This window comes from Carettochelys insculpta, chromosome 7, assembly GCF_033958435.1.
Source record: "Carettochelys insculpta isolate YL-2023 chromosome 7, ASM3395843v1, whole genome shotgun sequence".
Taxonomy (NCBI): Eukaryota; Metazoa; Chordata; order Testudines; family Carettochelyidae; genus Carettochelys; species Carettochelys insculpta.
Window position 1 is genome coordinate 66,330,934 of NC_134143.1, and position 24,571 is coordinate 66,355,504.

A 24,571-nucleotide genomic window follows, 5' to 3' on the forward strand; every position below is an offset into this window, starting at 1 on the left:
CTGCTTGGCTCACATGATCCTACAAGATCACAACACTTAGGTGACTGCAAAAATTCAGTCAAAGATCATTTTAGCCTTACATTTAAAAGCAAACTACCATTTGCTTCTGTGTGCACACTCAGATTTGATAATGTCCCTTTCCTTACAGCAAACAGTGCTGGAAAAGTGCCTAAATAAATGGACTGAATTTTCAACAGTGCAAACAAATTGGATTGCATGTCAACAATGTAGGCATGGAGGGAGTGGATCTGAAAAACTCGACTTCAAAACAAAATGGTAACATATCTGAACTATGACAATAAAAGAACTACTGATACAAAAGCTGCAGCACTTTAGCAAAAGGAATCATACTTTAAACCAGAGCCAAAATTCTCTTTTGGATTCTTCATTGGAAGCCATCCCAGAGAAGAGACCTGAAAATATTTGTACGTAAAATATATTACTTCTGTGCTGCAGCCACAAGGTCAACCTTATCTGAAAGAGCTTAACGCAAAGGATTAGGGAATAGACCTGGGTTCTAATTCCTGGCTTTGCCACTGATTTACAACAGAATCATGGACTAGTCAAGTTGTGCCTCAGTTTTTCCATCAGTAAAATGGGGAGGCAGTTTTTTACTGGCTACTGGGATGGTATGAATCTTAATACATTCTTCAATCATGCTCCTTACCTTCCCTTATACACAAATGCTTTCACATTCTTTTTCCTGGCTCTTTCCTACCTGGCAGAGGAGTCCTGATGGTCGGAACCCATCCATGTTGTTCGTTTTGCTGCCAGAGGGTTTAGTGGTAGATGACACAAGACACTTCCTCTTTCCCTCCTTCAGTACTAGTTCTGAAGCATTCCAGTTCCAATCTCTCTCAAGCGCCGGGGATTATGTTGCCATTGAACCATCAAGCAAGACTTGCATTATAGTCAACAGCAGCTCTGTCCCCAAAACGGAAAAAGAATCCTGGACCTGAGTTAGCTGACATCTGAGCCTGAACTTTCATGCTCCTGAATGACACAGAAAGCAGATGACAAGATGACCAGAAAACAAATGTGAAAAATCAAGACAGGGTGGGTGAGGGGAATAGGTGCCTACCTAAGACAAAACCCAGAATAGCAGGACGATGCCTATAAAATCGGGGCACCTGGTTATCCTGAGTACCCATGAGGCACTGTGCCTCGCCAATAATATAGGTATGATACTAGGACTGTCAAGCAATTAAAAATATTAATTGTGTGCTTAATTGTGCTGTTAAACAATAATAATAATAATACTATCTTCCCCTGAACCCCAGTGGGCAATGCCCCTGGTTTGCGGTGGGGATGAGGCGTCTGTTCTATGGAGATGCAGGATTCGTCCTCTGGGGGTGTCTCAGGAGAAGGGTGCGTCTCCTAGTAGCATGGAGCGGCCCTGGCAATAACTCAAAGCAGCAACACTCAGACAAAGTGTTTGGACCACCCAGCTCCAAAGCATAGTGCAACCTGTGCTCCCGGCAGCCACTAGGGGAAAAGAAAGAGCCTTACCCGCCCTAGGAGCTATCCCCACAGCTGTGCCCCTGGCCCACTCACTTCTTAGTGTAGAGTTCCTCCAGGCGGTGCCACACAGCAGCCTGGCCCAGCCTTGAACTCCAGCTCTGCTGCAGGAAGTTTGGTATGTCCTTCATGATGGCAGTGGGTGGGGAAAGGGGTAATACTGGGCGGGCAGGAAACAAGATGTAGAGACCCCAAGGAGCATGAGGCCAAGCCACCCCACTGCATGTGGAGTGCATGGCCCACATTCCCCAGTGCCATGCCCCCTTGAGCCCAGAGGGCATGCTTCCCCCTCAGAAGGCCTTGACCCCTGCAGACAGTCACTGGAAGAGCTCATGCTGGTTTTCTGCCACCTGTGATTAATGTGTGTTATTTTTTTAATGCTTTAATTCTGCCCTGCATTAATTGCAGGCGTTTATACACGTTAACTGACAGCTCTGTATTTTATATATATTTCTGATGTCATGATAACACTCCAAAGGATTTACACAGTGTGCCTTTTAAGGTGTAGTTATGTTCTAAAAAGCTACTGTGTAACCAGGAAAATGGGGTATTTCAGCCATGTTCTCCACAAGAAATCTGATTGCTGCAGAGTCAGTTTGCATTTTAAATTCAAGCTGTGTGCTTTGTACATCATCAGCTTTTGCCACTATCAACCCAATCACACAGAATCTGCAATCACAACTTTGTGTAATAATTTACCATAGAGAAGGTGGCAAATCAATCTCATCTTACCTCTCTTCTTTTTGTCTTCTTCCTAACCTGCTCCTCTGTCCTTGTTTCCCAATTCTTTCAGCAGGTTAAATACAGTAAGACTCACAGATTTCCCCATTGCATTTGTCCTTTCAGCTTCCTTTAAATTTTGAGAACTTATAATAGTAAAGAACGGAAACTTACCTTTAAATTATTATTCTTTGGTAAACATTTTTCCATGTGGATCCCACTTCTCATGGGTGAAGTTACTCAGACTATGTCTCTACTAGGCTAAGAAAGCTGACCGCAGATACGCAATTCTAACTATGGCAATTGTGTAGCTAAAACTGATGTATCTGTGCTCGGATAACTTGGCTGTCTCCACAGGGGAAAGTCAACAAGAAAGTTTCTCCTGTAGAGCTCCCTTGCTCCTCACATCTCGCGAGGAGTACAGGGGTCGACTATGACTCCTGAGAGGTTGATTTTGCACATTTCTACTAGACATACAAAATTGAACACCAGAAGATCAACCCTGAGCAGGTTAATCTTCTGCAGTAATGTAGACCTGCCCTCAGAGAAAGGGTTTAATGAGAGAAGAGGGTACGACTTAGCATAGATCCTTAAGACACCAATAAGGAAAATGGGAGAGGGGAATATGATCAACCAGAAACAGACAGTACAAGAGCCAGGAGAAGACAGTGTCATGAAAGCCAAGGAAAGAGATGTCAAGTAATCAACCCAGCAGATGAGGGAAGCACGACGTAGGTGGAGTAGATACCTTGAGAGTTGGCTAGTAAGAGATGAGAACGGTTTCAGATGAGGGGAATCCAGGATGGGCATGCAAGTGGAGGAGAGGAATTCAGAAGACACCAGTTGTAGATAGTGAGTTCACTCAGTAAGTCAGGAGGTGAAGTGTAGAAAGGGAGAGGGAGGGGTAGGTGCGGGGCAAAGAATGGCTTACATAGAACCAAATTCTAAGAGGTGTCAATTTCAAAATGAGTATCGCTCAGGACCTGGCCTGCACTAATCAGTAATATATACATTGTGTTGGGGTGCCATATTTTGAAACTCAGTCAGTTCCATATGCATTGTCTGAGGAAGATTACCCATGTGAATTGGTAGGACAAAATTCCTAACATGGATGGGCACTGCAACAATGCTTATGGACAAACAGTTTTTCTGGATTGGTCATGTTATGAGGATGGATGATATACAAAGATGGCCTTCTATGGCCAGCTTGCTCATGGAAAGCACTCTATTGGTGGTCAGTAGAAGTGCTATAAAGATATCTTAAAGTCATGTGGCATATCTCCCAATAATCTGGAAACTCTAGTTCAGGACAAATTGTCCTGGTGACAAATTATCCTGGTAGCAAATCACTATACAGGCTCTTAATTGCTTTGAGAGACAGCATATCCAGACACTACAGGAAAAGCAAAGGATCCAAAAAGAATGTACCAGGCCTGCAGTTGGCGTTTTTTTATGTGACATCTGTAATTGGCTCTGCTGATCAAGGATTGATTTAGTCACTTACCAATGGCAGCATAGAAGATGAGATCCATTGATCGACGGCTCAGTCCAAGACAAAAAATAGAAATATACATATCTATACATTCAAATCCATTCACAGCAGGCCCCAACTTGCTCTTTCATTTATGTGGGATTTGAATGGGTCTTTCCCTGCAAGTTATTGTGAAAACATTGGCACAACTACCAACCCCTACTTATCCTCTAAAATTCTCTTTATTAAAATTCTTTTTAAGAAACACAATCTGAACACTTTGCAATCACTTGCACAGATCAGTTAATACTGGTGACACCTCCTATGTAACTCAACAGGTTCTAACAAATTCCAATGGTTTACAAGCCAAAACTTAAATTAACAAGATTCTATAAGCTCAATAAATAGTATGTCTGGTCCAGTTCAAGTATAATTAAACAAATCACAGCCTTGATAGAGAATAGAAAAACCCTGAATACAACCAGCTTGACACTAATTTAGTGTTCAAGCCAATATTAAAATGTGTCAAGTCTTGTGGGGGAAATGTTTAGATTTTTAAAACAATTTTTTTACCTTGAAGAAAGCAAGTTGCATTGTGACGCTAAAGACTACTTGAGATTCGCAGATAAAAACACATTCACCATTCAGAAAGGCTGCAGCCTTTGTCAAATCTTTGGTTGAGACATGTTGAAATGATTCATAAATATCATGGAAGCTCTTCTTCAAATAAGAATAAATATTTTTTGCTAGACTTGAGACCGCCTGGTGCTATACATATATTCATCAGAAATGCACATGATTGAAGAACTACGCCAACTACCTTTTAAGTTTTAAATATAGCAAGTCAAAAGAGAAACAGCATATTTTACAGCAGTTGAAAGAGGCAAACAGCTACCTGTACACGTGAATTGTCTCTCAGCAGAATAGATATTAGAATGATGTCTCGGAGTCAAATGCCTGCCAGCATTGCTGCTATGGGCTGTTTTGACAGAAAGATATTATACTGCAGGTCTCTAATTGTGTTGGACTGAAAGTTGATTGCAGAGATTGTTAGATTAAACGCTACGATTTGGAGGCTCTTTTCACAACAGTTAAATATAGGGCTTTGCAAAGTATAATAAGATTCCCAGGAATACAGCTGCCTTTTTGACCACATTCATGTGCTGTTTTGTCAGGAGCTAGTCTTTATGGGATAGATTTCCAAATCGCCTATGAAAATGCCTCATTTTGATCACACTTGTGTGCTTGTGCACACACAGATGTCCAGGCACGTATTATGGATGTCTTTCTGGGGGCTCTAAACATTTGGCCCTGCACCTGATAGACAGTAATTAGGCCAGAATCACCCCTTGGGTCCTGCCAGTGGAACCCAGGTTTGCAGGCTGTCAGAAGAGGAAAGGGCACATGTAAAGGAGGGACCCCACTTATTCAAGGTGATCCTGGCTGCCTGAGAGTTGTGCTGACCAGTGTTCCCTGTAATCTGAGTGGTTGGGGGGCTACCTAGGAGAGAGTCAGGAGCCGCCTAGCTAATTAGCAGAGTGCCCACAGCCAGCAGCTTGTGCATCTACTAGTGGTGCACATCCATGCATACCTTGGGTGCACATAACAAAATTTGCTCCACCCAGGGATGGAAAAAATGAGAGGGCACACTGGTGCTGACTCAGTACAGCTCCTGGGGAGCCCATCAAACCTCCAACCTTTGGAGCCATGGCTGTCAACCTCAGCTGATACCCACTTTGAATGTGACCATGTGATCTAATAATCTACCACCTCTCTGGTGAGCATGCCAGTTCCGGAACAGTCAATGATCTAAAGATCAGATGCTTACATCTGGGGTGATTTGAGACTGACATGGAACAATTTTCAGAAAAAAAGACTGTGGTTGCTGATGTGGGTGTTTTGGTGGGAGCAATTTTGGCAGATTGGCCATTTTACATTATTTTACAACATTAATCCTGCTCTCTAGGATGGAAAAGCCATCTGGAGAAAAATATGCGTACTGAACATGAAGTTCTATTGCCAGACATTTCAGTGGCCCAATCAAATAGGAGCTGGGCAAAGAATGGCTGGGTGGCGGGTGGTGGTGGAAGAAATCTGCAAATTGTCCCATTCTCCATTTTTCATCCAAACGTCAAACATTTAAAAATCTTTCCTACTACTTGCCTGGTGACTGCTTGGCAAGTTACAGGGTTTGTGGTGCATTCTGTAAAAACGTAATTCCAGGATCAAATCTGGCAGCAGTTTTAGAAGATATTTGCTTTGCTACACAAAGCCCATTGAAATTAACCAGAAATCTGAATGGTGCATTTCAGCAGGACTTTGCATTATATTAAGCAACAACTCTGAGTATTAACAATGGCATATAATAATATTTATAATTGCTGGTGCATCCTGTGTTCTCTTTACAGTCTTCTGTGAACAGTTGTTATACTTGCCATAAAAAAACGGGAATGAATACAAAACCTGTTAAAACAACATTAAGAGTCTGGCTTATTTCCATAAAGACCAGGAAATTCAAGATTGCAAGATTAGAAGAACATGTTTTAAAACCCCCATCTGAGAATGGATATAGAATTCTACAAGTTACATAAGCTCAAACATGTAGCGGTCAGAAAGCTTCTTGTGCAAGTTTAATCTAAGACACAAAGTGGACACACATTTAGAATATGCCCAAGGAATATTTCCAAACACAGAAATTTCCAAAGACCATCCAGACCATAAAGCACTGGAGAATTGAGGCAATTAACTTTCAGCCTGAACTGTTCTGCCTGCATTGGATTTCAATTGTACTCTCCTGGAGGCAGGGACTGTGACTTCCTCTATCTTTGTACAACAACGAGTATATGGACAACGCTCAAAAACTAAAATTCCATGATGACTATCTTCACCGAGCTCTAGGTGCACATATCCTGATGCCACTAGCATTTACCTTATGCCATGAACAGCACTGGCACAAAGGCTTTAGATGTCTTAAGCAAGGCCTGTTGTTCACTATACTTATGAGTGAAGTGATTTAAAATATCAGTGTTACAAGCTTAATTCAGGACATTTCCTTTCAGATCATTTCCACTGGAGGATGCTAACACTTTGACATACCCAGCCTGACCTAGCATGTGGCATCTGAGAATCCCTGAGAATTCTGCATTCATATAGGAAGCCGCTCCCAACACACAGAGTCTGAGAAAGAATAGCTGAGCTCGTTAGATACGTCAGCATTGCTTTGCTGTGGGAAACTATTTCAGGCTGTATGATTTCTAATGGCACCCTGAGCATAGACACTTGGAATATGCTGTTTAATGCACCTTCCTTCCTCCTGCACCATGCAAACGGATCGTCACATTGTGTAGCGCAACCATGAAATGTCAACATTCACTCATTTGCAAGTTGTCTAGTTCAGCGACATCATAGCTTTTTCTTTTCAAAGTGGGGAACGATTCCAGCATCCTCCTGTGGCCGATGGCTGTCTTCTTCGTCCATTTTCAAACTCTCTTCTGCAAGCTGCGTTAGATACTTCTGTAACCAAGGAAAAACAGGTGGCATTAAGCAGACTGATAATAGTCAGCACACTGTGTTTATAGCTTCAATGCACTGTTACTAGCCCTCTGCAACCCTGGGAGGTAGAACCCCCCCCCCCCCCCCATATACTCTCTGCACAAAGGAAATTGAAACTGATGTAATGGTGTTAATACAGCTCTCCTGGAACAAATTCCCTTAATGCTGACAAGCCCAGGGAGGTTAAGTGACTCGCTCAATGCCACCCAGGAAATCAGTAGCAGAGCTAGGGGGTGGCTGTTCAGGATATCCTGGCTTCCAGACCCATCCTCAACCAACTAGACCTTTTCTCCCAGCAAACAGAAACTGATTGCTCAATTCTACTCTCACACAGGCGTAAACCAGCAGTAAAGCCACAAAAGTGAACCGAATTACAGGTGTCCAAGTGGCATGACTGAAAGTAGAGCAAGTTCCTGAGTTTTGATATAAAACATGTATTTGTAAAGCATCTGACTTAGACACACACTTTTAGCAGGAGGGGACTCAAAACTATTCTTCAGCTTCCAAAGGCACTGTCCCTCCCTCCCTTTTATTTTTTTTAAGGGAGGGGGCAATAGCTGATTCATTTTTCAACCCCAAAATTTGCCCTTCAAGGTCCTTAGAGCTGCTTTTGGATTACATACAATGTTGACTTTCACTGCAAGGCTTTTGAATAAAGAGGTGTGTCGTGGGAAAAAACTCAGCACACAGCACTCTTAATCTTAATCTAACAGGACAAAATTTCATATGGCAGCAGGCCAGAGTAAATGTGACAAGAGTCTTTGAACAGGCGGGGAATTCATGGAAGTTGGTTTAATTTATCCTTAAATTATAACCTACTTTGAGTTACTGGCACACACAGATGGATTTTTATACCCTATAAGTGAATTTTTTTAAGCTCTTGTCCACCTGATGATGGTTGAGATTTTCAAAGCTGACCAGGGGACTAAAAGCCACGCCCCCTTGTTGATTTCAATGCCACCTCAGCTTTGAAAATTGCAGTCTCAGTGGGTCTGACAGCCACCGCAGCCCAGGGAGCAAGGTGTGTGTGTGGGAGGACTAGTGCAACACTCCCCAAAAGGGAGGAGCCTCAGGCAGACAGGGCAGGGCTGAGGGCAGGCAGCCCTTAGCACTGGCCAGAGCATGGCGCTGGGCCCTCCCTCCCCCCAACTCTAAGAGCTATGCAGAGCAGTGGAATGCTGCTCCCACGGTCTCAAAGGGGCACAGTGTTCTGCAGGAGCAGTGGTGGCAGCCGGGGGCTCTGGGCCACTTTGAATCATTGAGCCCCTTTGCAATTGCTCCTCTTACCCCTTCCTGTGCGGGGGCCTGCTCAAACTACAACTGCCACTATTTTTTTGCACAGAACTATAAGAGGGAGAAAATATTTTGGTTTGGTTTGGTTTAAATACAAATTCACTACAAAACCTGTACAGAAGGCAGTCAGGCATGACAGTGCGTTCCATAAAACCACTCCACATTCATATCTCAACCAGAATCCAAGGAGCCTTGGAAAATGTCCAGCCTTCATCTAATTCAGCCATTTGCAAACTTCATTGCAAGTCCCAGGGTCCCCTGTTCCCCGGGCACTTGGGCGGTCACCCAGGAGAGATACAAATGCTGCCCAGCTGATTCGCAGAGTGCCCACAACCAGCAGCCTGTGTTGCTACTGGCACCTGCACATGCCTCCGTGCCCATAACAAAATTTTTTCCACACACTGGGAGAAAAAAATTAGAGGGAACTTTGATATCAACCCCCTTCTGCAAAGAAAAATCACTATGGAACCCTATTGCAGGGACTGAAGCCTGAGGCCCCCCAAGCCTCTCTGCCCCAGGGAGAGGGGTTAAAGAGGAGCCCAAGGGTAAGGGATCTGTCATCCAAGCCCCACCACTCAGGACTGAAGCCAAAGCCTGTGCTCTGCTGTCCAGAGCTGCAGCTCTTGGACTCTGGCTTTGGTCCCTAAGTGGTGGGGCTCAGGCTTTGGCTACAGCCCCAGGCCCAGCCCCCAGCAAATCTAAACCAGCCCTGGTAACCCATTAAAATACAGCCACCACCCACTTCAGGGTCCTGGCCTACAATCTGAGAGCAGCTGATCTAATTTCAAACATATTCTATCTATGTTAGGAACTTGTCCACCCCCCAGCACCACAATCTTTAATGCGTTCAGTAGGAGAAGGAGCAGTGTCCACACTATGCTCTTAGCTTCAGTTGGGGAAGTGAGACACAGACAGGCTAAGTGGCTTGCCCAAGGTCACACATGAAGTTTGTAGCAAAGCAGGTCTGCTCATTCCATACATCATCCTTCCTCTGATCCCTGACCACCCTTCTTCCTCTCTATCTACTCACGTCAGTCTTTAATTACTAACGCCTAGACCATTCTCTGTCTAGAAACAGATCTGAACAAGCGGCTTGGGCCTTTTCTGGAAGTGATCCTCAACAATGGAATGTGATTTTCCCCCATGGTATGCTAGAGGCTGAGATAAACTGCCCAACCACGTCTCTTCTTCCAGGCACTTGGGGAGGGGATGAACTTGGCCACATGGGTGAAAAATGCAAAAAGGGAGGGTTAATTTTGAAGCTGTTATGAACAGGGATTGTTTATGTTCTAAAAGTGATTCAAACAGGGTTGAGCTTGGTTTATTTTTAGATAGGTCAATGATCTTAGTGTGCTATTGTCCTAGTGTGTGTGTTTTAAATATTTGGAAAAATACCCAAAGCAAAGGGTGGAGATTTAAAAGTAAATCTAAATAAATACACAGGCCATGACATGCCTAAGGGATGGGTTGCAAAAGATTTAGCTAGAATTATAATTCAAAATGATCTGGACAAAATAGAGAAATGGTCTGAGGTAAATAGGTGAAATTCAGCTGGACAAATGTAAAGTGGTCCACTTAGGAAGGGACAATCAGTTTCACACATACAAAATGGGAAATGAATGTTTAGGGAGGAGTACTGCAGAAAGGGATCTGGGGGTCATAGCGGACCACAAGCTAAATATGAATCCACAGTGTGACACTTGTAAAAAAGGCAAACATCTACCTGGGACATATATTGTAAGCAAGACATGAAAAGTGATTCTTTCACTTTCCTCTGTGCTGATTAGGCCTCAGCTAAAGTCATCTTTCCAGTTCTTGGTGCTGAGTTTCAGGAAAGATGTGAACAAATTGGAGAAGGTCCAGAGAAAAGCAACAAAAATGATTCAAGGGCTAGAAAACACAACCTGTGAGGGAAGACTGAAAGAATTAGGTTTGTTTAATTTTGAAAAGTGCAGACTAACACTAATCACATGTTCTGTAGCACTTTAAAGACTAACAAAATAATTTTTGTTACTCTTCAAAGTGTTACTGAACTGCTTTTTCGTTTTGATAGAATATAGACTAACACGGCTATCTCTCTGTTACTAATCACATGTTGTGTTTTACCTGAAGATTTTTGTAATGAACAGTACTTCTGCAGTGGCTTGTTTTAGCTGTTTCTTCGTTTGTGTAGAAAAGTCCACAAAGCTTACAGTAAAACCCAGTTCTTGGCACCACAAATTCCACACCTGACAAACAATTTTGAATCACATTAGCATGGCGGATGTTGCCTCCTAAAAACAAGTTTACTTCTAAAGAGAAAAATATAATTTAAAAAATGATAAAGCTAGAAAAGCAAATCCCATATCTACTACTTTCAAGTTCACCTAGAAGGCCATCACATTCTGTAACACTGATGAATGATGGGGAAAAATTTCAATTTAAAATGCTGTGTACTGCAAATACACATTGTATACATTTTCTCTTAGATATTACATGTATCTCAGATACTAGATGCACATCTTCCCAATAAACATACATGACAATATAGCCCAAAGATTTGGGACAGCAACACTACTCACTAGGGGCAAAAGTCACAATTGCATTATAGAGGTCATCCCTAGGGGATGCCAATACTACCCTTACATTAGATCAGGAGTGTGCAAAGAGGAAGTTGGGCTCCCAAGGGGGGAACATGAAAGTTCATGGGGGAATGCAGCATGATCGCGTACTGGCTGTCATGCTCATCTATCTCATTAAAATGTTGACATATGTTACTGTTTTTATGTCTGTGTATTCAACATTTATATACCAATTAATAAAGGTTTTACATTCTACAGACTTTTCTTACACATGCCAAAAGGTTTGTTTTGTTTTTTTTTCCTATGAACATAACCAAAATGCCGTCAGTTTGGATTATGTTAGACAGGTTGGGGGGAGCCTGCTAATGTGAGGGACGAAAAGTGAGGCCCCAGGTAAAAGGCTTGCTCACCGCTGTATTAGTTGACACCACACTGTATTCTGTACCTCCATGATCTGTGGTTATATAGTGCCATCAATCCATTCAGGGGTAAATCACTCTACATTTTCACATCATAGAAGCTCCACAGTGTCCAAAGAACACACTTCAGAGCTCTCTGTGCCCTTCAGATTTCCTTGGTGTGGGCAATGCCTCTACCAAAGCTCAGATCATTTCTTTATGAAGGTGCCAGTCCCCTTATATTTTACACCTTGGAGCCCAATGGCCATTATTTCAGCTGTTAATAAATGCATAATCCCTTTATCAGGGATACATATTAATCTGTAACAAAAATCTCAGTTCTTTTCATATTCCACTGTGTGTTACTTACTGTTTCTTTAAACTGTCCTTGCATTTGTTTTGAGAAATAAATACAAGTAAGTAGCCTTAAAGTGACACCTTGTTGTACATCCAAGGTATTGCAATGGATAATGTCTCATGCAGAGAGAGACATAACTGTTTAGGCCTACCTAGAGGAATGCTAAGCTCAGTGAAAACATCCTCTTGCTCCCATGATGGTGAAGAATGGGTTCTTTTAGATTTCACCTCGGAGAATTCAGGAGATTTCATTTCAAGATACCTAGAATTTGCTTAACAAATGAACAAATGGATTGAATGAAAACAGTTAAATGAACTACTACTTCTATAATCCCCTTTCACACTCATTCTGAATTGAGCCAGAAGTTAAACAAGATCTGGAAATGGAATACTTGCACCCAATCTAGTTGTTTAATAAGGCACTGCTGACAATAGCTAACCAATAAGAAACACCACACATTAACAATGTTTTTTTTCTAGAGACAATTTCATGTTCATTACTGCTCATGTTTATATTCTGAACTTTTCCATTTTGCCCACTTCCATTAGAGAGAGCGTATTAATATTGGACCTATGCCTTATACGTGTCTTAGTCTTACAGGATACTGACAAACACTGTTATTCTGTATTCATATGTTGAATCTGTGCAAGCCCAGAAAATATTGGGTTGATTTACTGGGAAGGATTAAGGCTGGTAAGAAAGATATCCTTCCTCCCACTTCCAGACATATGAATTGTTTATATAAACTACAAAGCCATTCAAGATCCCAAATCACTTCAGCCTTACAACAGAGTCGCGGATTAAGAATAAAGGACATGATTCAGATTCTGCAGTTCTTCCAGATACTGCAGTCTTGACTTGTTTGTTTTCTGGCCGTTAGAGTTTTTAATAAGCAGATATGATGAATCTTATCCTCTTCAAATATTTTCTGGCTTGTGTCACCCTGTGCCTTGCCACATCAGGTCATATTGGAAGGAACATATACGAAATAATGGTACTTGGTTAGTATCCACCCAAGCCCCCACACAAAGTCATATATTTGCATGATCAAGGACAAAGAAGTAACAACCTACAAGCTATTTTAATCTTTTCAGATGGTGGATAAGAAACACCCATTCTGAGTTTCTTTATGTGGATGGGAGGCAGAAAAATATAAAAGATCCCTCTGTTACTTGTTGATATGCAAGAACTGTAGTTCTCAATGACCATTTAAAGAGCTTAGCAGAGGCCTTAAAGAGTTCCGCTCAACTCCTGTGAACCCAGCTGGGACAGTTATAGCTGATTATGCCTTTCAGAAAGCCTGCAAGTTGCATATCGCATTTCCTTTACACCATTTGACTAAAAGCCTTTAAAGGATTAACATGGCTGTCACGGCAGCAAGGCTCTTTTACTGAGTGGGTCCTAGGGCAATCTTGGCACTATTAGCAACATTTATCCTTGTTAGCAGCAGATTAAAATCTAATGCATCTTGCACAGAGAAAAGCTCGAACAAGTCTCCGCCAGCAGAAAAGAAAACACAGAAGTAGTTACCCCTCATCTCTTGACACTCTTGGGTTCCATGGGTTGTTTCTTCAGCGGAGTCTTTTACAAGCATTTCCGTGACTTCTCGGCTCTCAGTTTCTTGTACTCCCATCTGCTTGTATGGAGCAATAAAAGTGCCAGAGAGCTGGTGAGTCTGTCCTCTGAGATGATCTGAAGGTATCTGTCCATCCTCCAGCTCTATGTGAATATCAGAGCTTGCCTCTGTTTTTTCTTCCTTTCTGTGGTAATTTGAATCCTGAAAAGTTCTGTCTTCTTGTGATTCATCTGGCTTCTGGTCAGCGTTCAGCTTTAGGTCTGATGCTTCAGTAACTGCACCATCACCATCATCATTTTCTGGACAGCCACTGGAAACAGCTATGCTTTCCTTTGCTGACCTGAAGCTCGTTTCCGGGGCTTCCTGGGCAGATTCACCTTCGGTCCTGTTTAACTGACCATGGTCATTTTTCAGTTCTGATGCGCTAATTGCATACTGAGGCATTTCTGAGCATGTTCTGTCTTTCGACTCAACTGGAACAATTTCTTCAAGTTCGGTTATATCCGGCTCCATAATTAAGTCATCTTCTCCTACTTCATCCACGGTGACCAATTCTTCCATGTTAGCTGGATACCAGGCCTCACCCTCCATCTCACTTCCACTCTCCCAGTCTCGCTCCTGCAGCAAAGAGCAACACGGGGTGGGAAAGGTGTCACAGATCATCAATATTAGGAAATGGGCTTTGGAGTAGCGATGCTTTGGACTGGCCACCACATCCTACCATGTCCACAATCTGAAGGCACCATACTCGGTGATACCATGCTCTGTGTATGTATATGGGGTTGTATATCTAATGACATGCTAACAGGTGGTTATCACGTTACAGAGAGAACCTAGAGAAAGGCATGAGTTGTACTGGGGTTGATAGGCAGATGCACAAAGTACTCCACACCCAGAAGTTTCTGCAACTGAGCATGATAGCTGGACTCATAGACTCTCTTGAGGACAAGTAGTCAGGGCAGCTGCTTTATAAAGGACGTGTAACCTGCTGGGAGAAATTGACCATGAGAGCAGAAAGCAAGCTAGTTTCCCTGAAGCCCTGTGCAGCAGGTTAGGTGCTCCCATTTCCAAGAGAAGGGAGCCCTGGCAACATTAGTGATAGGGAGAAGAAACTGGGAGGGAAAACCAGTGTCTTTCATTTTAGTGACACACCTTGAATGTGATTTGATTTTAGCCAAACTGATTTAATTTAATTTTCTTTACTGGTCTGCGTCACCATTTTTTTCTTATTTCAGTGTGTTGATGGGGAAAATGGTCTATGTCTGCTGAATTTCAGTTTTGTATTATTCTTGCAGCAGGGTTATTGGTTATCACTTTATACTGATTGGCTGGTTCATTAGTGAGCTGAACAGCTGAATGATTCCATGGTCCAGCAGAGGAGAAAGCCGGCCTCAGAACCAACAAGAGGAGGGATGAGATTGCTGCAGAGCTCTATCTGATCAGATGGTATGGAGCCACTGAACAGACTCTAGGCGTGAACTCAGCCTACACTGTTGGAACTCTGAATTACTTCCCACTGTGTGTTTGTGGGGACCGACCTGTTGAGATTTAAATTTGTTTCTTTTATTTATATTTATGTATAATTGTGAAGATAGCACATGTGGATTCTGAAGTAGCCTTATAGGTAATAGAAACTGAGCTATTATGATGTTTCTTGATTATTATGAGACTTTATGAAGTTGGTACTTAAGAATTAAGTTCGTTTCCCTTTGTTCTTTTTGGAGGTGATTGTGTGGAACCCTTGCTGAAAGCCTGCCCTGACTGCTTTCTGGGTCTCCATGTGTTTTCCTACAGGAGTTGTGTCTAACCACTTGGAGAGTTCCCCCAGAGTTACATCTACACAGATGACTTTACAATAGCCATATACTGTACGTGCTTCTAGCACTGTACTTCTTTGGAGATGTTCTGTAACTTTGCATAGTTGACATCTCCCCGTCTCAGTCTTGTGTTGAATACCACCATGTGAGCATAGCCACAACTGCCCAGAAACCCACAGCCTGCTGTGCCTAACTCACTAAAGAAGTCTTTCTTCAGGGGCAGAGAAAATTCACTTACCTGTTCCTCTGGGGAGAGCAGAGCCTTTCCAGCAGAGACTGCAAGGGCAGTGTGCTGAGTCTGTCCACTCCCCGCCATCACCTGCACCACCCTCTCCCCAACCATCACTGTCTTTTTTTGTTTTGTTTTGTTCTGGCTGCACACTGCCTCAAGCTTCTACAGTGAAAGGAAACTTGTGGCTGACAACTGCAGTCACTCCCTTCAACCAGGGACTTTTCTGTCAGAAGTCAGTTTGGACCCTGAAGGAAATTAGCCTTTAGAGCCGGTGTCAGCCACCTTTCCAAGGTGGAGTGCGAAATGTGACCCTTTGACTTCTATGTGCAGTCCGAGTGACAGTGATACTTTTTAAAGTCACTAATAGTCCTACTTACAACAGCGTAATTAATAATTAAATTCAGAGGCAGAGCTTTACCGTGTAGGAGGTGATTTTGGTAGCATTAGCTGGTCTTTTGTTAATCCACAGGCAGCATGGCTTTGAGCAAGCTCCCGGCTGCATGGGGAAGAAGGGGCAGGGCTGAGCTCCTGCCTCGTGTGCTGATGAAAATCAGCTTATGTGCCACTCTTAGCATGCATGCCAGTGGTTGATTATCCCTGATTTAGAATTACACTAACATTTTAATCTCCTCACCTACCAGATAAATACAAAATGAAATCCCCAGATAGTACTAAACATAAACTCAGTATCCAACAATGGATCTTCCAAAACATTAGCACTGGGGTTCAGAAGAGTACCGATTAATTACAACACATGCTTACTCGTAGTGTGCAATTGAAACAAGTTAGATCTCAACTCCCAGAATCATTTTACATGCCAGACATTGAAAATCTGTGTTTCTCTCCTCTCTTGCCATTTCATCCCAAGCCTCCTAGTGTCCTAGAACAGTATTAAAGTCCCCAGGGTAGATAGACTGTTCTTGACCAGGAGATCAATTTTCCATTGCAACAGATATTGAGAGCTTCCACATTTGACCACCACTGCGTAACTGTGAAGGCCTGAAGCTGGAGAATTCCCAAGGATGTGTCTCTGTGCTACTGAAATAGGAAGTACGTTATGAAATTATTTTATTAGAGAGAAATGTTTAAAAAGACATCATCTACAGTCAATCTCTGGCCCTTGCATGGGGGTGAGGGGAGTGGCAAAGAAGGTCATTGCCCTGAGGTCTGGTGATTCAAAAGGGTGTATGGCTCGGAGCTGCTGGTGTTGCTAATATAGCAATGGTGGCAGACAGAGACCTAGGCCCTTTATGTTGCTGCTAGAGGACTGTGCAGTGCGCTCTGGGTGGCTCTAAGTGCTGCCAGAGGGCATGGTATGGTACACACTCGGGGAAGTGCCGAGAATCAGCTCCCCCAAGCCCTGCCACTTCTGCCCAAGGCCCCGCCCCTTCTGGAAGCACAGAGCTGGGCCCCCCCCCCTACACTTTGCCCAGAGGCCTGGCAAGTCTGTCCGACCATGTGGTCCATCCATCTCCATCATTCTGGAAAGGCTTCATTCCAAAATCACCACCTCTTCTATTTTAGGACACACTTAACAGTTATGTAGTCTTTTTAGGCATACATTGCTCCACACACATAGCACTTGGCAACAGCAACTAGACGTAATCTATACGGGCACACAGCAACTAAAAAAAGAGCCTCTCAGAACCCCGTCAAGCAAAAGCGATCCCTAGAAGCAGAGTTCAGGATGAGGTAAGTTAATTTGAACAGCCCTTCTCAGAGTGTCTGAGAAATGGCATTCAATGGGGGTGTAAGATTTCAGTCTGCAAAATTTGCTGACAAATTCCTGTGTTGCTTCATTTGATAATAGCGGCCAAGCCCAGTTCATGAGGCACTTACCTTGTCTTTTCTTGTGCTTTCCGTAGACTCTGCTGAATCTTTTCCTTGTTTATTAGCCGAAGGTGAGGTGTTCTCAGTAACATGCTCCTCTTTCCCAACCTAAAAAAATACAACATGTATAGCTGTAGAGACACTCAGCAGTAATCCTAAACAGAGAGATTTCCATTACAGTTCTGTTCTGAGTCTTCGTGAGCAAAGGCATTCAACATGGTCACATTCCTTGTTCCTTAACTTTGTACAACTGAACTGCCCTCTCAGGAAACACCCAGAGACTGGCAGCTTCCCTCTAACAGAGCTGCACAGATTTTTTTCTTTTTTTTAAAGAAAAGGACCTTTTAGGAAAATATGGAAATTAAATTATTCATGAATTTCCAATCTTCTTTCCTCAGTTTCCCAATTAACCATGTTAGATCATGACTACAGCGTAATATGCTCCTGCAGGGTCCCCCACCCCATTGATTCATTACTGTAGGGCTGCTCAGCAATGCAGTTCCTTGCATGGGTTATATTTTGGAAAAACAAACCACAAAATCATATGGGGTGCATCTACACTAGCCGGCTACTTCAAAGTAGCTGGCAAAATGTCAAAATAGTACATGTCGCGTCTACACGTGCCGTGAGCTATTTCGATGTTGAAACTGACGTTAGGCACTGAGACATCGAAATCACTATTCCTATCCAAAGATGGGAATAGCGCCCTACTTCGACGTTCAACGTTGAAGTAGAGTGTGTGTAGACGATCCGTGTCCCGCTATGTCGAAATAGCTGGGTCCTCCATGGCAGCCATCAGCTGAGGGGTTGAGAGACACTCTGCCCAGCCCCTGCGGGGCTCTGTGGTCGCCACGTGCAGCAGCCCTTAGCCCAGGGCTTCTGGCTGCAGCTGCTGCTGCTGCAGCTGGGGGTCCATGCTGCATGCATGAGGTCTGCAACCAGTTGTCGGCTCCGTGGATCTCGTGCTGTGCAGGGCGAGTGTGTATGGGAGGGGCCCTTTAAGGGAGTGGCTTGGGGCTTTGCTGGCCCCTTACTTCGACAGGGAGCGCTTGTGTGTGTGGACGCTCCGCACTTCCTTCTGGGGTGGCTCCTTTCAATGTTCTCCGTCGCTACTTCGACGTTGAACGTCAATGGCACCAGCCCTGGAGGATGCGTAGACGATACACGTCGAAGTAGCCTATTTCAATGTTCTTACGTCGAAATAGGCTACTTTGACATAGTGTGCTAGTGTAGACGTAGCCACGGTGTTTTAAAAAACCAGTAGGTGGAGTAGAAGTGTGGGCCATCCACGCTTAAGGGTGTTCCTTTAACCGTATAAGTGATCTTAACCAAAGACTAAGTTAAACTGAGATTCTCAGACGGTCTATGTCTAACACTGTTGATATAAGATGGTTCTATGGCTGTGCACCTAATACTGTAGCCTTCTTCCAAGGAGCCACAAAGCAACCACAAAAAGATAACATGAATGAGACCCCAAAACAATCAAATGACATCACTTTGGTTGTCATCAGGGACTGAACCTGGGGCCTTCAGAATTAAAAGCAGGAGCCCCCACAGCTTCTGCAAAAGGATTAAGATCCAAGCCCCACAGCTGCAATGGCTTCACAGGATCAGGGCCAGGGTTATGTCCAGTCAGAGGAATGACAGCTTTGGGCTCCTCTCACCTTACAGCTCTGAGACTCCAGGTGCATAAGCCATGCATGCCTAGATCAAAGCTTCTGTTCTGTAGCTGGAACAGACAGCAGTCCCTTCAGACTGCCCCAAGAGAAGTGCCACAGGGCCAGGCAGGAGGTGCCTGGATCCGCTTTAGAGAGAGCCCTGTTCCGAGGCATCCTTCAGCCACATTGAAATATGCAGTAAAAGAGAAAGAGGATAAAAGTCCTGTGCAGACAAACATATTGACTGGGCATGGCAGAGCCACTGTCGGCTATAGAGACTGCTGAGCTACAACCCAGAACTCTGGTGATGTCCACCACTTTTTCTCCACATGAGGCAGGAGAGCGATCATCTAAGACTTTCCTGGAGTTTACTGCAGATTTGAAGTGCAGCAGAATCAAGTCCTTGCACATGGGAAACAAGAACAAAATATTCAGTGGCTTCATCACATAAACACTCCCCACAGAGGGACACTTGCCACCTACCCTTTTAAAGACCATTTATTTGGTATAACAGGTACTAACAGTAGTAGTGAGCCCATTCAATATGTCATTATTCTACCATTAAGTGATTTGGTGGGAGAGCTCCCTTAATTAGGACAAGAAGCAAAGGGCTTAAACTGAAGTAAGTGAGGTTTAGATTGGACGTTAGGAAAAACTGGGTGGTTAAACACTGGAATAAATTGCCTGGGGAAATTGTAGAATCTCCATCACTGGACATATTTAAGAGGTCTAGAGGATGCCTGGTCAAGCTGTGAGGAAGGGGACTGGACTTGATGACCTCTTGAGCTCCCTTCCAGTTCTAGTGTTCTATGATTCTATAAAACTTTTCTCCCTTATGTAATGTCCCCTGTTACAACTGAAGAAGCTCCTGTTACCTTGTTCTCAGTGGCATGGCCTTCCTTTGCATTATTGCTTTCAGCAGCAGCATCTTCACCTTGGTCTTTGCCTGGTTTCTTGGTTTTAGATTTATCGCTTTGCTTTGGCTTGGAGCCATCAGATTCCTTGTTGGGCCTTTGTTCTGAAGGCTCCTCCTTATCTAGGTCCTCACTGTGAGAGTGTTTGCGCTCTCTTAACCTTGCCTCTTCTTTTCTCTTAGATTTGGGCACTTCCTGCAGCTGCTTCTGATAACGATCCGATTTGGACTTAGCTGCTTTTCTGTAGTAGTCATCTTCCCGGCTCTTATATCCAGATGAAGCATAAAGGGCACTGGGTGAACCACCCCTTAAGTATTTTTCTCTGTGGCCTCTGGCTCCTTCGATCCGTCCGTCTAAGTCTAGCTTGTCCAGTGGCCTTGCGTAATGTTTTCTCTCGTGAACCCATGTGTCAGTCCAATCCCTTTTCTCCTCCCCATTTTCTCTCCAGAGTGCCGCCTCTCTTTCATCCTCCCTTCGGAAATAAGGGGACTGATCCCATGACTCTCTTCCATTTCCCCAGTCTGTCCTGCTGGCACCCAAGGGGCTGCGAGGGGAACTGCAGGAGGTAAAACTTGGTGTGCGGGACCTTGGTGACAAAGAGCGGCTTATGGGGCTGCGAGACCGTGCCCTCTCAGTCGCATGCCTGCAGTGGATGGAAAGCACACAATTAATCACGTTGCTTTGGAGGAAATCTAGGGACTCTTTAACCTGTTTGGATCCAGCCACAAATTTTGAACCTGCACCCATTTGCAGATGTACTGCTTCCCTGCACGCACCAGAGCCTGCTCAGGGGTGGACTCACAGTCACAGCATTCTTGAAAAACTCACACAGAATCTGGCATAAGAGAACATATTTCAGAGTGCCGCAAGATGGCAGTTTCTAAAGCTTATCAGATGATTAAAACAGGCCATTTATGTGTCCAGGGCGTCACCAAGGTGCTAAAAAGCGGTACATCTACTCTGAGAGGAGTAGCTGTGTTAGTCGGTAGATTCAGAAATATCAAGCAGATGTGTGACATCTTAGAGATTAACAAATGTATTAGGCCATGAGCTTTCTTGGGTAAGACCCACTTCCTCAGATGGCTGGAGTGGACAAATAGAATCTAGGGTTTATATAGCAGGGAAGGACAGGAGATGACCCTCTCCTCAAACCTATGCTACAAGCACTTCTAGCTATTTCTGAGACAGCAGTGACTTCCTCAGGAAACTACAGAACATCCATAATCTTCCTGAAAACACCATCCTTGACACCATGGATTTAGAAGCTCTTAACACCAATATTCTATATAAGGATGGACTACAAGCTGTCAGGAACACCATCCTCAATGATACCACAGCACACGTAGTGGCTGAGGTAGGTGACTTTGTCCTTATCCACAACTATTCTGATTTGGGGACAACTTATACCTTTAAGACAGCAGCATTGCTATGGGCACCTACATGGCCCCACAACATAGGCCAAAATTTTTATGGCTGACCTAAAAAAACAAGAAGTCCTGTAGCACCTTAAAGACTAACAATTTTATTTATGAGGTAATGAGCTTTTTGTAGCTCAGACCCACTTCATCGGATTTCAGCGCCAAAAATAGAATACAGGGCATATATACAGCATGAAGGTGGAGAAGGAAGAAAAAGAAAGGAAAAAAAGAGAGGGGTGGGGAGGTCACCTGCCATTAACAGGACCAGTGGAAGGAATAAATTAAGTTAAGTGGGACGGGTGCCATTCCTGTGATATCAAAGGTGGGGCTATGGTCCTTGTCATGTGTAAGATAATTGAGATCTCTGTTAAGCCCCAGCTTAAATGTGTCAAACTTATAAATGAATTCCAATTCGCATGTCTCCCTAGTGGTAAAATCCTTTTGTAACAAGATGGCTACTTTAAGGCCCATTATTGTGTGTCCTGGGAGACTAAAATGTTCTTCTACAAGCTTATGTGTATTCCAATACCTGCCTCTAGTGTAGACATATAGACAGAACTGGCAATAGGGTTTGTTGCACAGATAGGTCTCTGAGTTAATGTTTCTGTGGTATAGTGTGTGGCTGCTGGTGAGTATTTTCTTGAGGTTGGGTCAGTGGGTCTGCAGGCTAGAACAGGCCTGTCACCCAGGGCCAATGAGAACGAGGGATCATGTTCCAGTATAGGTTGTAGATCGTCAATGATGCACAGGAGGGGTTTAAGATGAGAGTTATAGGTGATGACAAGTGGTCTGTTGTTTACCTTTGTGGGCCTATCATGAAGTAGCTGGCTTCTGGGTATTTCTCTGGCCATATCAATTTGTTTCTTTACTTCTCCCAGTGAGTAATTAAGTCCACGTAGCTATACAAGCGAGATCATGACAGGGCCTAACCACATCAGACACCCTCAGGGACTCATACACATGCACATCCACTAAAGTGGTATATGCCAGCATGTGCCAGCAATGCCCCTCTGCCATGTCCATTGGACAAACTGGACAGTCTCTGCACCAAAGGATGAATGGACATAAATCCAACATCAGGAATTGGAATACACATAAATCTATGGGAGAACACTTTACCCTCCCTTGACATTCAATAGTGGATTTAAAAGTAGCTGTTCTTCTACAAAAGAATGTTACCACAAGATTACAGAAGGAGACATCTGAACTGGAATTCATTTGCAAATTTGACACATTTAAACTAGGGCTTAATGGAGATTTTAACTATCTTAAGCGTTACAAGATAATAACCTTTGATAGTCACAGGAATGGACACATCCTACTTAATTTGCTTCATCAACTGGTCCTACTAGTGAGAAGTAACCTTTTTCCCATACTTCTCCTTCCCCCCCTGCTTCCATTATATAAATCTTGGATTTTATTTCTCTACTTCAATCATCTGAGAAAGTGGGTCTTACCAGGGAAACTCACAACGTAATAAATGTGTCAGTCTCCAAGGTGCTACAGGACTGCTTGACATCTACTCTGGATTTCCTGTTTTAAAGTTGTTTCACTTTGTGACTGTTCCTCCTGTAGAACCACTCACAGTGCAAGGCCTATAAAAGCACATAACAGATAACAGACACTTTGAAAATCTGACCAATAAATAAAAATATTTTTATTCAAGGTGACTCTTTCCTCTGCATCTCTCAGCATATTTAGCTTGTCTGTCTTTGTTGATAGGAGAATGGCTTGAAATTTGTGTACTGAACATCAAGCAAGTTGTCACTGCTCAGAAATAACAAGTCATTACTAATAAAATAAATCATTTTGTTGTATAGCACTCGTTCCACCTGTCATTGTGTTTCACAGCTTTGGCTCTATGATTTATCATAATATTCATTTGTATTGTTTTCCAGCAATAGAAATGAAGTGTAAGAGAGAGAGAATTAAAAGTGAAGAAGTAAACAGAGGTGTAATGATTATTCTTACTTGCCGGTCAGCAGCGTTATCCAAATCCCAGTTTCCAAAAAATCCAGTAACCCTCTAAATCAACACAGGTAATGACCCAGAGTTTGGATTGTACAGAATTTGCTTTCTGTATTGCTCTGTCAGCTTCCTTCTGAATCAAGTTACTGAATACAAGGCATGCCCTCCCAACATTGATGAGTTACCTGTCGGCTTCACGGTACATCTCTCTTTCCTTTTGCGAGTGGATATCCTGTATGATTGCTGCCACATTTTTGCCTGGTTTCTAAGTGGAATAAAAAAATAACTGTTTAGAATTCAAAGGGACTCTAAGCTATTTTAGGTGCGACATCATATATATGAAGTAATATTCCATATAGCATTTCATTACACTAGTTGTGAAAAATATTCCAATACGTTCCCTACAGTCTTATCTAATGTTGGTAACATGGTGACTCATGTATTAAAATTATACTGATAGAAAACAGTGATCTGTTACGTGACAGCATTGTATCTTTAGGCTTATATGATAAGATCTGAGTACTAAACAGTCTCTTTTTGCTGGGCATTCACTGTAGAATATTTGCTAGGAATCTGCATGTAACAAGAGGCAAATTAGGCCACCAGTTTATAACATGGATTAAGCAGATGTGTCATTCATACTTCTGCTTCCATAGGAATAGACAGCTCTGGTATTTAATTTCACTGCTTAGCCCATTCAGGAGCATGGCCACACAACAACACAGGTAGCCAAGGGAGCTTCCAATGAAAAAAAATGCAAGGAAATCTTGTAAGTGAACTTTGAATAACTGAAATTCTTTCAAGGCCAGTTATGAAAAATTACAGAAGGTCAAAGTGCGTATGCCTCTTCAAACACTATAAATAATGCTAGCAGAACAAAATAGTCATATGGGCACTGCAAGCAGTTCATAGCAGTATAACCCATTCCTTCATGGGTTAAAAAATCATTTTTGCTGCCTTTAGGGAAAATATCCAGAATCCCTGTACTAGAAGGTTCCATGCAATTGAAATTGCTAAAAATCGTAGTAAACTTGTTTCCTGAGTAGTTCACATTCAATACCTATCTACTTTACTAGACTAAGAAAGTTGACTGCTGATTTACAACTTTAGCTGTGCCAACTGCATAGCTAAAATTGATGTATCTGTTCTCAGCTAACTTGTTCGTCTATACAGGGGAAAGTTGACATGAGAGTTTCTCTCACTGACCTCCCTTACTCCTTGCATCTCATGAGGAGTACAGGGGTTGACCGCGTGAAACTGAACACTGGAAGATCGACCCTGAGTATG

General features: G+C 43.1%; 1 protein-coding gene across 3 annotated transcripts in view; it reads right to left on the reverse strand.

The window, feature by feature from the left end:
* Positions 1-2,675: 2,675 nt before the first annotated feature.
* RBM20 (RNA binding motif protein 20) overlaps positions 2,676-24,571 on the reverse strand; it is a 163,481-nt gene continuing 141,585 nt past the window's right edge. For all 3 annotated transcript variants that reach the window (XM_074999195.1, XM_074999196.1, XM_074999197.1), the window contains 7 exons: positions 23,470-23,549; positions 19,860-20,541; positions 17,336-17,434; positions 13,402-14,065; positions 12,023-12,142; positions 10,661-10,782; positions 2,676-7,222 (listed from right to left, as the gene is read on the reverse strand). In XM_074999195.1, coding sequence (XP_074855296.1) covers positions 7,112-7,222; positions 10,661-10,782; positions 12,023-12,142; positions 13,402-14,065; positions 17,336-17,434; positions 19,860-20,541; positions 23,470-23,549 — 1,878 coding nt within the window. In that variant the 3' untranslated portion in view covers positions 2,676-7,111. The remainder of the gene's footprint in view (positions 7,223-10,660; positions 10,783-12,022; positions 12,143-13,401; positions 14,066-17,335; positions 17,435-19,859; positions 20,542-23,469; positions 23,550-24,571) is intronic.